This window comes from Abramis brama (genome assembly GCF_963993115.1).
Source record: "Abramis brama genome assembly, chromosome: 17".
NCBI lineage: Eukaryota > Metazoa > Chordata > Actinopteri > Cypriniformes > Leuciscidae > Abramis > Abramis brama.
The window spans coordinates 7,715,766-7,731,972 of record NC_139979.1 but is presented as its reverse complement, the minus strand read 5'-3'; the positions used below and the strand labels follow the sequence as shown (position 1 = coordinate 7,731,972).

Below are 16,207 nucleotides of genomic sequence, written 5' to 3'. Positions count from 1 at the left end.
AACCAACAAAGCCTTTTTGTGACTTTATAGTAGTTCAGATTTTTTTTCATTGTCACCATTGTTGCGATTCATACGCTGATTCTTGATGTCTGAGTGAGTCTATATGATCCTGTCAAAACATTTTCTGTATAATGACTTCATAAAATCTGAATATCACAGCACTGCAGGATCTTCTATAGCAGCTTCATCATGCAAAATTAACAACTAATATTTAATGACTTAATCAGATACTACACTTCAGATGGTTTCAATGAAGCAAGAAACTACATGATGACTATTATCACTAAAAAGTGACCAACATCATCTGATCTGAGTTTCTCTTGAATTCCTACCATAACAAATATGTATCAGAAACACACAGTTAAAGCAGCCAGAGAAATACTTATGTTAAACTAAAAGGTCAAGAGCCCAACTAAAGCAAACACTGATCTCCATCATGGTTGCATCAAACTTTATTCTTTTCAATAAAACTTCAACTTTTAAACCTCTGTTAATTCTCAATAAGAATGTTAGTATGAAAGAAATAAAGTCCGGATTGTAATAAGTGAAGATGCTGAGATCCTGAGAGATCTGGTAGTGTTTAATGTTCTGTTGGGGTTTAAAGTGTTTCTGTATGGTGTGTTTTGTTTGTCACCGTTGTATTGAAGAGTAGAGCCTGTGCTTCAGTCCAGGATGAGCAGAGAAACACTGATGATATGCTGCATGTTGCTTTATTTAACAGACAGTAACTGTGTAGTTGCTGATGCCGTGATGTATAGTCACAGCAAATCATGCATGTAGTTAACTGCATGTTTTTCAGTAAAAAATTCAGAAAATAAATGTGGAATAACTGTGTTTCTATTAAAAAAGATTAATGAAGATTTCTGTAAAAGTATTTTGCACTTATTTAAATCAGGATATTTTACATTAATTTTACGGTTTTTGTATGGCAGCCATTGCTGACAGTCATTTGACTGTTTTTTTATGGGGGGTTTTTACAGTGAAGGTGTTTGATCGTAATAATTCAGGAAATAGCTGTAAAATAACAGTGTTTTTCTGTAAAACATTTAAGGAAAATTTCTGTAAAAGTTTTTTGCACTTCGTTTAAATTAGGATTTTTTACTTTATTTTTACGGTTTTTGTTTGGCAGCCGCAGCTGACAGTCATTGACCGTTTTTTTAAGTTTTTTTTTTTTACAGTGCATGCTATCATTTGAATGACATAATTTACTTAATTGTCTATCAAATTAAATGATAACAAAGTCCAATTACATTGTTAAATATTGAAACAAACTCTCACAGAAAATCCATTATAAAATCTGATTATAAACTTAAACAATATTAACAACACTTTTCACATTTGTTATTATCTTATTTCCTTATTTTCCTTCACATGTGTAGGATAATGGAAATTCACATGTTTTTCCTACTTTGGATTTTTGTGATGCCTTATTTTACAGACACAACAACAGCTAAAGGTACAGTTCAAAATTACACAAATGATTTCAATTATACAGACACACTCACAATACATTATAAACACTGGATGCTGATCACTGAACATGTCATATTGTTATCAGGGCAGGTTGTCACCTATGATTTATATGTTTTACTTTTATACAATTCATTAAATGTCTTCTGGACAAAACTGTGGTTTGATATTTTTGTATGTTCCCTTTTTGACTTTTTTTTAGGAAGTGTTTATTGTTGTTGTTTTATGAAATTATGGCTGTTTACATCTTGCAGAAAATGCTTTTCTTATAATGTGAAAGATGTTTTTAGATAGCATTTCATGTTTCAAAAAATACTCAAGATCGGGTCTAAAGTCTCAAAAGGACAGATTTTTCTCCTTGAAAATAAAGGTGGAAGAGCACAATTACTTTTTGTAGCTATAGACTGAGTAGGTAGATACATCTATACAGAAATGTACTGTCAAAAATATAAATAAATAAATAAACCCTGAGAAATAATCACTGAAGTCAAAAGTTAAATATTATATGGTGAAATGTTTTTAATTATTATTATTTTGATTTATATACTTGTTTTTATTACACATTTTGACTATATGCTTGATCAATTGCAGCTAAAAATCTCGCTTTATATGGCAAGGCCACACAGTCGGACCTGTTTCAGAATCCTTGGGCAGCATTTGGCCATGCCAGTAATGCTATTGATGGAAATCGTGACTCACATTATGATCATGGATCCTGTACTGCTACTTCTATACAAGATGACCCATGGTGGAGGTTAGATTTACTAGACGAGTATGTAGTGACCTCCATAACTATCACGAACAGAAAAGACTGCTGTCCTGAAAGGCTTGATGGAGCCGAGATACGAATCGGAAACTCTCTGCTGAACAACGGCAACAGCAATCCATTGTAAGAAAGCCTTTCAAGAGAAGATTCTCTTAAAGAACAATGTGATGAGGTTACATACTGTACATGAAATCAGATATTATCCATATGCTGTCATTTTTATACAGGGCTGGAAAGATTTCATCCATTCCAGGTGGGAGATCCCTCACTTTCAAATGGGAAAAAGGGATTCCAGGCCGTTTCATCAATGTGGAAATACCTGGTCGTAATCAGGTTCTTACTCTCTGCGAGGTTGAGGTTTACGGTTATCCAGCTCCTGATGGTGAGAACATTTATGATCAGGATCTGACCAGTTTGGCACTAATAAAAATAAGCATATTTTAGATTCAGCAATGTTGTAGACACATATTCCATTTCTAGACTGTAAAGGTGATGATACACAGGGCAACTCTGGGCAATCTTGCTGAGCGATTGTTGCTTGGGCACTTTCCCATTGAAAATGGCCAATAACTTTCTGGATAATTTAGATCGGTCGTGGGCCCTGTGTATCAAATGGTTGCCCGTTGACAGCAACATTGCTCAAAAAGTTGCCCTGTGTATCATCACCTTACGAGTGTAATTTACGCAAAACTATGAATTCATGTGAAACTCCTCTGTTGTTGTAGGTGAAAATGTGGCTTTAGGAGGAGTAGCTACACAGAGTTCCCTCTACTCATATGGCTTTGCATCCAATGCCATCGATGGGAACAGAGATGGTGTTTACAGTCGTGGATCTTGTACCCACACTTCACCAGACCTCAATCCCTGGTGGAGACTGAACTTACTGAAAAGACACAAAGTGTTTTCAGTGGTAATTACAAACACATTAGACAGTGTTCCTACAAGACTAAATGGGGCAGAAATCAGAATTGGAAACAGTCTGGACAACAATGGCAATGATAATCCCAGGTAAATGAATTCATCTTTTTGGAGAATTTAGAGAAGTTCTCAGATTTACTGCAGTCTGCTGTGTGACATAAAACCTGGCTACAAATTGGTAAAATGTGATTTGAGTTTTGTGCATTTTTGTTTATTTTGTTCATTTTCATTTAACTGGTTTGACTTGAAGCATAAATGTGTTTTGCTTTGAATATGGACGGTGGTTCAGAGTTTCTCAAGATGCTTAACTCACTCTTTCTTCAGGTGTGCTACGATCTCTTCCATTCCTCCTGGGTTTTCCTCCTCTTTTGACTGTGATGGGATGGAAGGACGTTACATTAATGTTGTTATTCCAGGACGGAAAGAATATCTTACACTGTGTGAGGTTGAAGTGTACGGATCACCACTGGATTGAGAAGAACTTAAACAACAGGATGTAGATAAAAACTAAATATTAGTGTCTGTAGAGCTTTACTTTAACCAGACATTTATACCAGAGTTTGCAAAACAGGGCATGGAAAAATGGAAAAATCTAAATCAAAAGTCACAGGAAAAAAAAAACCTGGGAATATCAGCAAAAACAGTATAGCAATCATTGCTTAAGGTTTTTGGGAGAAAATAAATTGTTATCATCTTTTTATTTTACTTTAAGAAATAATAGGTCAAATCTAATGGATGATTTCCAATAAATTATTTTGAAGGGTGTTTGTCCTGTTATTCCAGCCTAATGTGGGAGAGTAAAACAATATTATAAATTTGAAACACCTTGCACCCTGTTTTTTTTAATATATATATTAAAACATTTTAAATATACAAATATGGCATTTAAAACCTCCCAAAAATAGTTGAATAATTACTTTCACTTTGCAGGAGAAATATAAAAGTGTACAGAACCAAGGAGTCTTGAGGCAAAACTAAGACCTGCTATTGAGCAGAAGACACTTTTCTTCATGATGGTGACTCTGAATAAAATGCTATCATTGAGCACAAACTAGACTAGATAACACTGCAGGACTGTAAACACAATCATGCGTGTTTAAACTGGGTCACTATAAAGTAGACTTTATGGTTTCAACATTGTTTGTAATTTGGCATTTTGACACGCTGTGCGAATCTATTTGTTTGCTCTGTTTTACAGATTGCTTAAAGGTCACATGTAATAAATTGGTCAAATCTAGATTCAGAGTGCGACACACAGAGCCAAAAGTTCTGTACATGCATATACTGTATGGAAGGGAAAGTGGTGGATTTATGCACTGCGAATAAATGCACATCACCTTAGATTCACATCACCCTTAAATGCACATCACATCACCCTTAAATGCACATCACCCTTCCAGCTTGCACGGTCAAACCTCTGCAACTGATCCAGAATGCTGCAGTCAGAGTGGTCTTTAACGAGCCGAAGAGAGCACACGTCACTCCTCTCCTCACAAAATTGCACTGGTTGCCAGTTGCCACTCGCATCAAATTCAAGTCACTGACGTTTGCCTACAGAACAACCACTGGCTCTGCTCCCTTTTACCTAAACTCATTACTTCAGACTTATGTGCCATCCAGAAACTTGCGCTCTGCAAGCGAACGTCGTCTTGTGGTGCCATCTCAAAGAGGCACAAAATCTCTTTCTCGGACCTTTACCATGACTGTTCCCTGCTGGTGGAATGATCTGCCTAACTCAACCAGAGCGGCTGAGTCCGTAGCCACTTTCAAGAAACGGCTGAAGACGCATCTTTTCGGCAGCATTTGATAATACTAACACTTTCTCTTCTATTCTACTATTAAAAAATAAATAAATAAATAAATAAATATGTACTGCGTTAGATTAAACTGAGAAGGGTCATAACACTTGCATACTGTTGTCCTACTGTTAGTTTAACTGCTTCTATTGTTCTCATTTCATTTGTAAGTCACTTTGGATAAAAGCGTCTGCTAAATTAATAAATCTAAATCTAAATCTAGATTAGCGGAAATGACCAAAAAAGAGATGAATAACATAGTTTGCTTCCGTAAAGTTACTGCAAGCTCAACAAACAAACCATAAATATTTTATCCCAATTCTGGTAAAGCACATTTATCTCAGATGACCTGTTTAGATAAAACACCCAGGCCTTTAAAAGCTGCAGTGTATTTAAAGCTGGCCCATTGATAGTTTTATTATTTGAAGGGTGATGAACCCTTTTTTGCCCATAGAGTAAACTTCATCTTGTCTATTTGAAAACTTTGTTTTGTACTTTATAAAATACAGGTGAGTGACTTGCTTATTTAAAAGAATCAAAATGAATGTTAGATTATGTTTTCATGTGCATGCTATCATTTGAATTACATAATTTACTTAATTGTCTATCAAATTAAATTATAAGAAAGTCCAATTACATTGTTAAATATTGAAACAAACTCTCACAGAAAATCCATTATAAAATCTGATTATAAACTTAAACAGTATTAACAACATTTATCAAATTTGTTATTGTCTTATACTTATTTTCCTTCACATGTGTAGGATAATGGAAATGCATATGTTTTTCCTACTTTGGATTTTTGTGATGCCTTATTTTACAGACACAACAACAGCTAAAGGTACAGTTCAAAATTACACAAATGATTTCAATTATACAGACACACTCACAATACATTATAAACACTGGATGCTGATCACTGAACATGTCATATTGTTATCAGGGCAGGTTGTCACCTATGATTTATATGTTTTACTTTTATACAATTCATTAAATGTCTTCTGGACAAAACTGTGGTTTGATATTTTTGTATGTTCCCTTTTTGACTTTTTTTTAGGAAGTGTTTATTGTTGTTGTTTTATGAAATTATGGCTGTTTACATCTTGCAGAAAATGCTTTTCTTATAATGTGAAAGATGTTTTTAGATAGCATTTCATATTTCAAAAAATACTCAAGATCGGCATAATGTCTGAAATGGACAGATTTTTCTCCTTGAAAATAAAGGTGGAAGAGCACAATTACTTTTTGTAGCTATAGACTGAGTAGGTAGTGTAAGCCCATCTATTGGTCCAATGAGAGTTTCCAATAATATGGGGAAGGTTTCTCTGCGTATTACTTGTCTTTCCTTTTTCGCAACACAACACGATTAAATGCAATATATTTTCTCACATGTATTGACTCATTATTTCATCTGACTCCATAAATTAAAATGATTTTAATGATGTCTGTGCATCATTAAACGTGAACGAATATTTGATGATTCTTTTAAACTCTGATTATATTTTACCCGCTTAGATCAGGAAACTATATCACTCTGAGGTCCTTTTTTCTCACAAGGTCTCACGGCACAATTTCACCAGTTCCGGTCATCAAAACAGAGGTAATTGGCTAAATATCTGGGATTTGCCGTATTCACACGTACGCAATCAAAGACACGTAAATAGCCCCCTTGGAGTGCCTCCTCTTGAACTTAATTCAATCGTTTTACTTTAGTAGAGGTCTTGGCCACCATTAAAAGATGTTAGTCGATCAACTTCACTTCTCTTAAAATGGCTTTGGATTGGCCAAGCTCGTGGCATTCCACATACACTTATCTAAAGTAACATTAAATTAAAACAGAGGTAATTAGACACACCCAAATCTAGGTTGATCAAACAGCATTTGCTGATTCTAGACAGAAAATAACTTGTCTCTGCATCCAAGTACACTTTAACTTGATTCCAGATATTAGTCGTCACTAATCTGACGCAAACTTGTGGACATATACAAATCCGATAATCTACTTGGGAAAAACAATCTCAGAGTCAGTCAGAATAAAATCAAACGTTTACAATTTATTGACCAGGTAATGAAGCAATAATTCAAAATCATCCGTTAAGCATATCATAACAACAATTCAGAAATAGAGGAATTTGTAGAAATTATTACCTGGCAACAAAAATTACACACAGCGGTTGTGTGGGAAGTCAACCTACAGACTCCTCGAACTTTTCTGCTTTTTTTCCTTATAAACCCAGATAGTTCAATATTCTTACCAAATGGTGGCGTCTGTCATTATAATTAGATTTTGGTTCCCTATTCAGGGGTTCACAACTGTGAGATCAGAATTTGTACTTGAATGGGTTCTTGTTTTACATACACGATGTAGTTTGAATGGAGGATCTGGGGGAGGGAACACCTTTAAGGGACACATCACTTTTCTCATATTTTATAACTTTTTTTAGCTTTTCATTATGGTTGGGAGAATGAGACCATTTTACCAGGCGCACTAAGACACTTTAAATGATATCAAACATGCATAGTAACTTCTTGTACATACTTAACATTGCATAGGTTTTCAGTGTATTTTAGGTGAGGAGGAGGATGAAGGGGGAGATAGTGTGTGTGAAGTGTGAGCTGCACTGTGTGCTGCGTCTCGGAAGTTCCTGTTACATATGCAGGAGATGGTTCAAGTGTTAATTCGCAGGAGGGCCTTTTGTTTCATCGGGGGGTCGATCAGACATACTGGCAATCGTCTTACAGTAGATACATCTATACAGAAATGTAGAGTCAAAAATATAAATGAATAAACCCCGAGAAATAATCACTGAAGTCAAAAGTTAAATATTATATGGTCAAATGTTTTGAATTATTATTATTTTGATTTATATACTTGTTTTATTACACATTTTGACTATGCTTTGTCAATTTCAGCTAAAAATCTCGCTTTATATGGCAAGGCCACACAGTCGGACCTGATTGAGAATCCTGGGGCAGCATTTGGCCATGCCAGTAATGCTATTGATGGAAATCGTGACTCACATTATGATCATGGATCCTGTACTTCTACTCCTATACAAGATGACCCATGGTGGAGGTTAGATTTACTAGACGAGTATGTAGTGACCTCCATAACTATCACGAACAGAAAAGACTGCTGTCCTGAAAGGCTTGATGGAGCCGAGATACGAATCGGAAACTCTCTGCTGAACAACGGCAACAACAATCCATTGTAAGAAAGCCTTTCAAGAGAAGATTCTCTTAAAGAACAATGTGATGAGGTTACATACTGTACATGAAATCAAATATTATCCTTATGTTGTCATTTTTATACAGGGCTGGAAAGATTTCATCCATTCGTTCAACCCAGAAACCGTAGCAAAACGTTGCGCACCGTTTTGAACTTGAACGTGCCCAAGGTGACAACAGAGAGACTTAGGCCCCGTTTACTGAAGGTATTCCAATTAGGGAGGAAGTTACGTATCTTGGAATCAATATTTGTAAAAATCAATCAGCCAGAGTGCAATCCAATTTCCAACCCCTTATGGTTAAAATGAAAAATAAATTTGATATGTGGCTCATGAGGGATTTATCACTCAAAGGTAGAGTTCTTTTATCTAAAACTGAGGGGCTTTCCCGTTTAGTCTATCAAGCAAAAGTGTTAGATGTACCAAAATCTTTTACTAAAAAAATTGATTCTACTTTATTCAACTTCATATGGAAAAACAAGTCACACTATTTAAATAAAAATATTTTATGTAATTCTTATAATCAAGGAGGTTTGAATGTGCTTGATTTTGGTACTTCTAATACAATTTTCAAGTTGAACTGGATTAAACATTATATTAAGCATACAGATAACTATGGTACATAATTCCTAATCTTATTTTTGAAAAAGTTGGTGGTATAGAGTTCCTTTTAAAATGTGACTTTGAGGTTAACAAGCTCCCTATTCAGCTATCCAATTTTCATAGACAGGCTCTTTTATGTTGGCTTCTTATATACAAACAACATAAGAATGACCTTTCTGAATCTTGTGTATTTTGTAAAAAGGATACTGAAACTACTTTGCATCTTTTCTTTGAAATTATGTATGTTAATTTTTTTTGGACTGATTCGGAATATTTATTTAATATGCTAAGTGGAATCAAAATTCACATAGAGAAAAGGGATGTTTTTTTTTATTATGACAAAAAAGATATAGACAAGAATCACGTTTTTATGTTAAATCTCATTATATTACTTGGTAAGTTTTATATACACACATGTAAATGGTCTGAAAGGATTCCTAACATTTACCATTTTAAGGCTGATATGAAGATTTACTTTGAAACACTGCAAGGACTCTCAAACCGCAAAGCAACCAGAACTATGGTAATCTATAAAAAATGTAATTCCTGTTCTTCACTTTAGTTATACATGTATACCTCCTCTCCAATATGTATTTTTTTCTTATTTTCCTTAATGTGTGAATTGACTGTTTAGCATATTTGATATAAATGTTACCTGTAATGTTCTTCGTATCTTATGAAGCTCTGGATTCATTTTGAACATTATATGTGAAATATGTGTATGCTGTATTATACAATGTATAATTCTGGAAATAATAATTAAATAAAAAAAAACTTAGGCCCCGTTTACTCCAATATTATCCGTCTGCAGTCCTAGTGTGGTGACTGCGGAGGCCGCATTTTCAGGACCCAAGTTCTAGGACCCTAGTTTTTTGTGACAGCGCCAGCTACCGAGTCGGAGAACCGCAGTCCCGGGAACGCATTTCCAGGACCGAAAAAAGTGCCACCAAGGCAGTATTTCCACCCAGTTTTAACTACATTAGCAGGGCCGTGCACAGGGGGGTGGCCCGGTGGCTAGAGCCACTGCCCCTCTGCCCTCATCGACTGAGGTGCCCCTCTTGACAATACCCCAGTGTCAGTGTGTCAAAATAGTCAGCGAGATGGAGAAGAAACGCAAGGAATGTGCAGAAAAACAGCGTGAAAAATAGAAACAGGCCCTTGAAGCAGACACTGTAAAATGTGTCAAAATATACACTACGCACCAGATTGATGAATTTAACATTAAAATGCACAAAATTTTCTTACGGGGGGGGGCATGCCCCCTACCCCCCCACCCACCCACCCCTAGAAGGACCGAGGTCCACCCACCACAGTTTTACCAAAAATCCTGTGAGAAACACTGGTATTGCTATGCCAATGCAGCTTATAGCTTGTTTTAGGATTCATCACTGTATTAATAAATGTCAGATTTTTACTTATTTCATCTGTTAACTCTCACTCGTTCATATGCTGACTCATTACATGGCATTAGTGGTTTTAAGGAATTGGAGTTGGTATGCATATATTTAAGGGCGTGCAAAGATGGGTGCTGTTTATGATCATATAGTGGGCCAGTCTGGGCCAAAATGCCAGGGCCGATTTTTTTTTTTTTTTTGCCCAGTCCAGCCCTGTGTACAGCATATCCACGTTCTTAGAATTAGCTGCTTGTCTAATCAAATTATTGTACTCTCGATCAGATCTAATACAAATAACTAAATTTTCTGTTGTGCCATCATCACTGACTCCTAAAAGAGAGAAAGAGAAGTGAATTAAATAAGGAACATTTAGTTGAACATGTTCTACTCTCTTATTTTAAATTTCATATTTAAAAGATCTTAGTTACCCCAGAGTGCACACACATATACAATACAAAAATAATGATATCAAATGTTTTTTTGGTTTTTTTTCACTGTAAAATTTCAGTATTCGGTACCAGTGAAAATCCCGAACCAGTGAAAATCCACAGTTCTCGGTATCGCAGTTCATACGTACCGCTTTCTCCTTTCCACAAACGATTGCTCTCCCGTGGAGTCTGTCGTTGCTATGCAACCAAGAACAGAAGCGCGCCTGGAAAAATGAGCGCGCCGCGTCGCTTCTATATTGTGCTACCAATTCATTTTACAGCATTAGAGGCTAATATATGATGGCTATGCATTCAAGACTATTTAGCAAATCACCATCACGTTGGCTACGTTAATTTTCCAATGAAATGCATCACAATTGTTTTTAAAGTTAAACAAATAAAAATTGATTCGCATTTGATACTCACACTCTGATTGTCATCCATCTTCGCTGGTCCTCTAATTCGGCAGGTGGCGTTGTCACTAAAAACCTAGGGTCCTAGAAATGCGGTCCTAGAACTGGGTTCCTGAAAATGCAGCCTCCGGTTTTGCAGGCACTCGTTTACACGTACATGGCTATTTTGAAAAACGGAGACATTTCCCTTCGTTTACACGCAAACGGAGAATTCGCCTCTGAAAACGATTCTTTCTAAAAACTCCGGCCAGAGTGGAGATTTTGGAAAACTTCGTTTGCATGTAAACTGAGAAAAACTGAGGCTACGTTTACACGGAAACGATCTGAAGAGAAAACGCAAAAGTGATCACTTTTTATTCTGCGTTTAGACGAGTGTTATGGGGGGGAAATCTGCGTGCATACGGTGACGCAAAAGTGTGTGAAATTCAATGTAGTATGCACTCCAGGCGGCTAGGTGGCAATGTGAAGCACTGATCGGTGCCTTCACTGTCTAGCAGACTTTTGCGTTTTTATCTTCTTATACTGTCTATGGTTTTTACCGTTTAGACGGAAACGCGACGGTGGAGCGTTTTTAAGATTTTCACTCTGGAGGGTGGTTTCACTTTTTTTGCGTTTTTAAGCCCCCAAAACGCCGTCGCCGTCTAAACGAAAGGCAAATCTGATAAAATATTTTTACGTTTTCACCCGCGAGCGTTCTCGTGTAAACAGGGCCTGAGTTTTAGGCAGCGACGTCACAGAATGTGACTATTTTCCGGATTCTGATTGGCTAACGTGGGCTTGAGCTTCTCGTTACACTGCCACATACAAGTTTGGCATGCTCTTGACAGCATATACACGGGTTCGTGTGCACGATGTTATTTTTGAAAACGAAGAGGGGTGAAATGTCCGTTTATGAAAATAGCCATCCACGTGTAAACGTAGCCTTAACAGCTGCAGTGATCAGCGGCTCCGCCCACACACACACACACACTCAACAAGACGAGAGAGGAGACAGCGAATATATAAACCGTGACACAAACTCTCACAGAAAATCCATTATAAAATCAGATTATAAACTTAAACAATATTAACAACACTTTTCAGATTTGTTATTATCTTATTTCCTTATTTTCCTTCACATGTGTAGGATAATGGAAATGCACATGTTTTTCCTACTTTGGATTTTTGTGATGCCTTATTTTACAGACACAACAACAGCTAAAGGTACAGTTCAAAATTACACAAATGATTTCAGTTATACAGACACACTCACAATACATTATAAACACTGGATGCTGATCACTGAACATGTCATATTGTTATCAGGGCAGGTTGTCACCTATGATTTATATGTTTTACTTTTATACAATTCATTTATGGCGCTTTTCCATTACCAGCACCAGCTCAACTCGACTCGGCTCGCTTTTCGCTCCGTTTTCCATTGCAGATAGTACCTCCACAATGGTACCTGGTCGTCATAGCGACGCCGCAGGAAACTGCTACGCGAGACACACCAGCTACCCACACACACAGGACAATGGAGGAAATCGAGTGTATGCTGTTTTTGCTGTTTTTTTATTCAGGATACTCCGTCGTGCATGGCGCGTGCAATGATGACGCAGTGAATAGTGACGATTCTCTCTGACCATTCAGCAATCTGTCGTGTTTTCACGTCACATTTTAGTATCGCCTCAGCTCACCTCAGCCCGCTTTAGAACCTCGCCGGAGGTGGTACGAAAAAAAGTACCTGGAAGCAGGTACAGGTACACCTTTTACACAGTGGAAAACCAAACAGAGCCGAGTCGAGCCGAGGCGAGCTGGTACTGTGTAGTGGAAAAGCGCCATAAATGTTTTCTGGACAAAACTATGGTTTGATATTTTTGTATGTTCTCTTTTTGACTTTTTTTCTAGGAAGTGTTTATTGTTTTATGAAATTATGGTTGTTTACATCTTGCAGAAAATGCTTTTCTTATAATGTGAAAGATGTTTTTAGATAGCATTTTATATTTTGAAAAATACTAAAGTCTAAAGTCTCAAAAGGACAGATTTTTCTCCTTGGCAATAAAGGTGGAAGAGCACAATTACTTTTTGTAGATAGACTGAGTAGGTAGATACATCTATACAGAAATGTACTGTCAAAATATAAATAAATAAATGAATGAATAAATAAATAAATAAACCCTGAGAAATAATCACTGAAGTCAAAAGTTAAACATTATATGGTCAAATGTTTTTAATTATTATTATTATTATTATTATTTTGATTTATATACTTGTTTTTATTACACATTTTGACTATGCTTTATCAATTTCAGCTAAAAATCTCGCTTTATATGGCAAGGCCACACAGTCTGACCTGATTGAGAATCCTGGGGCAGCATTTGGCCATGCCAGTAATGCTATTGATGGAAATCGTGACTCACATTATGAACATGGATCCTGTACTTCTACTTCTATACAAGAAGACCCATGGTGGAGGTTAGATTTACTAGACGAGTATGTAGTGACCTCCATAACTATCACGAACAGAAAAGACTGCTGTCCTGAAAGGCTTGATGGAGCCGAGATACGAATCGGAAACTCTCCGCTGAACAACGGCAACAACAATCCATTGTAAGAAAGCCTTTCAAGAGAAGATTCTCTTAAAGAACAATGTGATGAGGTTACATACTGTACATGAAATCAAATAGTATCCTTATGCTGTCATTTTTATACAGGGCTGGAAATATTTCATCCATTCCAGGTGGGAGATCCCTCACTTTCAAATGGGAAAAAGGCATTCCAGGCCGTTACATCAATGTGGACATACCTGGTCGTAATCGGGTTCTTACTCTCTGCGAGGTTGAGGTTTACGGTTATCCAGCTCCTGATGGTGAGAACATTTATGATCAGGATCTGACCAGTTTGGCACTAATAAAAATAAGCAGATATTTGAGATTTAGCAATGTTGTAGACACATATTCCATTTAGTAAATTATTCAAAATTATGAATTCATGTGAAACTCATCTGTTGTTGTAGGTGAAAATGTGGCTTTAGGAGGAGTAGCTACACAGAGTTCCCTCTACTCATATGGCTTTGCATCCAATGCCATCGATGGGAACAGAGATGGTGTTTACAGTCGTGGATCTTGTACCCACACTTCACCAGACCTCAATCCCTGGTGGAGACTGAACTTACTGAAAAGACACAAAGTGTTTTCAGTGGTAATTACAAACACATTAGACAGTGTTCCTACAAGACTAAATGGGGCTGAAATCAGAATTGGAAACAGTCTGGACAACAATGGCAATGATAATCCCAGGTAAATGAATTCATCTTACGATGGCTTTTTTGAGAAATTCTCAGAATTACTGCAGTCTGCTGTGTGACAACTTGTATTGAACTGGTTTGACTTGAAGCATAAATGTGTTTTGCTTTGAATATGGACGGTGGTTCAGAGTTTCTCAAGATGCTTAACTCACTCTTTCTTCAGGTGTGCTACGATCTCTTCCATTCCTCCTGGGTTTTCCTCCTCTTTTGACTGTAATGGGATGGAAGGACGTTACATTAATGTTGTTATTCCAGGACGGAAAGAATATCTTACACTGTGTGAGGTTGAAGTGTACGGATCACCACTGGATTGAGAAGAACTTAAACAACATGATGTAGATAAAAACTAAATATTAGTGTCTGTAGAGCTTTACTTTAACCAGACATTTATACCAGAGTTTGCAAAACAGGGCATGTATTATTTTAAGCCTCTGGACTTTAATGCACTGCATGCTGCAGAAAGTATTAGACAGATTTGTGTGACTATTGATCAAAGGACACTGGGAAATGGACAATATGGACACTTGTATTTGTAAGGAAATGCAGCTGTGAAAATTGTATGTAGTAAAATAAATTATCCTTTTGTTATTAAGTCTGTAATGTATTGCAAATGTCTGTGTAAAATAAAAAATAGTAATTATAATTTAGCTTTTATGGAAAAATATAAATAAAGTCACAGGACAAAAAAACCCTGGGAATATCAGCAAAAACAGCAATGCATTCAGTGCCTACTAAGGTTATTGGGAGAAATGTGGATGGATCGATGTTTTCCAATAAATTACTTTGAAGAGTTTTTGTCCTGTTATTCCTAGTATGTGGGAGAGTCAAACAATACAATGTATTTGAAACACCTTGCGCCCACTTCCTCTATATTGAACAAACATTTTAAGTATACAAATATGGCATTTAAAACATCCCAAAAAGAATAGAATAAATAACATTCTGCTTTGCAGGAGAAATATAAGTGTACAGAACAAAAGAGTCTTGCAGAAAAACTAAGACCTGCTATTGTGCAGAAGACACTTTTCTATCACTGAGAACAAAATAGAACTGATAACACTGCAGGACTGTAAACACAATCATAAGTGTGAATTGAGTGTCAATCATATAAACTGGATCACATTAAAGTAGACTTTATGGTTTCAACATTTATTGTAATTTGGCATTTTGTGTGAATCTGTTGGTTTGCTCTGTTTTTCATTCACTTTAACAGATTGCTTAAAAGTTCACATTTAATAAATTGATCAAATCTAGACTCACAGTTGGTGGATGAAATGCACTGCACCTTTATAACTTAAATTAGCGGAAAAGACCAAAAAAAAGAGTTGAATAACATAATCTGCTTCCGTAAAGTTACTTCAAGCTCAAAGGCTTGATGGAGCCGAGATACGAATCGGAAACTCTCTGCTGAACAACGGCAACAACAATCCATTGTAAGAAAGCCTTTCAAGAGAAGATTCTCTTAAAGAACAATGTGATGAGGTTACATACTGTACATGAAATCAGATATTATCCATATGCTGTCATTTTTATACAGGGCTGGAAAGATTTCATCCATTCCAGGTGGGAGATCCCTCACTTTCAAATGGGAAAAAGGCATTCCAGGCCGTTTCATCAATGTGGAAATACCTGGTCGTAATCGGGTTCTACTCTCTGCGAGGTTGAGGTTTACGGTTATCCCGCTCCTGATGGTGAGAACATTTATGATCAGGATTTGATCAGTTTGGCACTAATAAAAATAAACAATCAAAAGAGAGACACATTTACTAATCTTTACAACATTTCAATAAAACTATACTTAAAAATTAATAATAACCATTTCTAGACCAGTTTCCAAAACAAAGGTTCCAAAAGGATGGGGTTTGCAGTGATGCCATAGAAGAACCATTTTATCTTCCCCAAG

General features: G+C 36.4%; 2 protein-coding genes across 4 annotated transcripts; both read left to right on the top strand.

Annotated features, from left to right (window-relative positions):
* The first annotated feature begins 1,365 nt into the window (after positions 1-1,365).
* On the top strand, positions 1,366-3,736 carry LOC311067930 (uncharacterized protein). Its single transcript, XM_084090076.1, has 5 exons — positions 1,366-1,456; positions 2,062-2,359; positions 2,464-2,618; positions 2,962-3,244; positions 3,479-3,736. The coding sequence occupies exons 1-5, from the start codon at positions 1,372-1,374 to the stop codon at positions 3,627-3,629; spliced, it is 972 nt and encodes a 323-aa protein (XP_083946202.1). The 5' UTR covers positions 1,366-1,371; the 3' UTR covers positions 3,630-3,736.
* A 1,961-nt stretch (positions 3,737-5,697) lies between these two features.
* LOC311067929 (uncharacterized protein) lies at positions 5,698-15,097 on the top strand. Of its 3 annotated transcripts, none has more exons than XM_084090073.1 (5): positions 5,698-5,791; positions 7,864-8,161; positions 13,712-13,866; positions 14,014-14,296; positions 14,468-15,097. In XM_084090073.1, the coding sequence occupies exons 1-5, from the start codon at positions 5,707-5,709 to the stop codon at positions 14,616-14,618; spliced, it is 972 nt and encodes a 323-aa protein (XP_083946199.1). In that variant the 5' UTR covers positions 5,698-5,706; the 3' UTR covers positions 14,619-15,097. The 3 variants fall into 3 exon arrangements, with proteins under 3 accessions (XP_083946199.1, XP_083946200.1, XP_083946201.1); XM_084090074.1 differs by lacking the exons at positions 5,698-5,791; positions 7,864-8,161 and adding exons at positions 10,504-12,218; positions 13,310-13,607; XM_084090075.1 differs by lacking the exons at positions 5,698-5,791; positions 7,864-8,161 and adding exons at positions 12,253-12,863; positions 13,310-13,607.
* Positions 15,098-16,207: the final 1,110 nt, after the last annotated feature.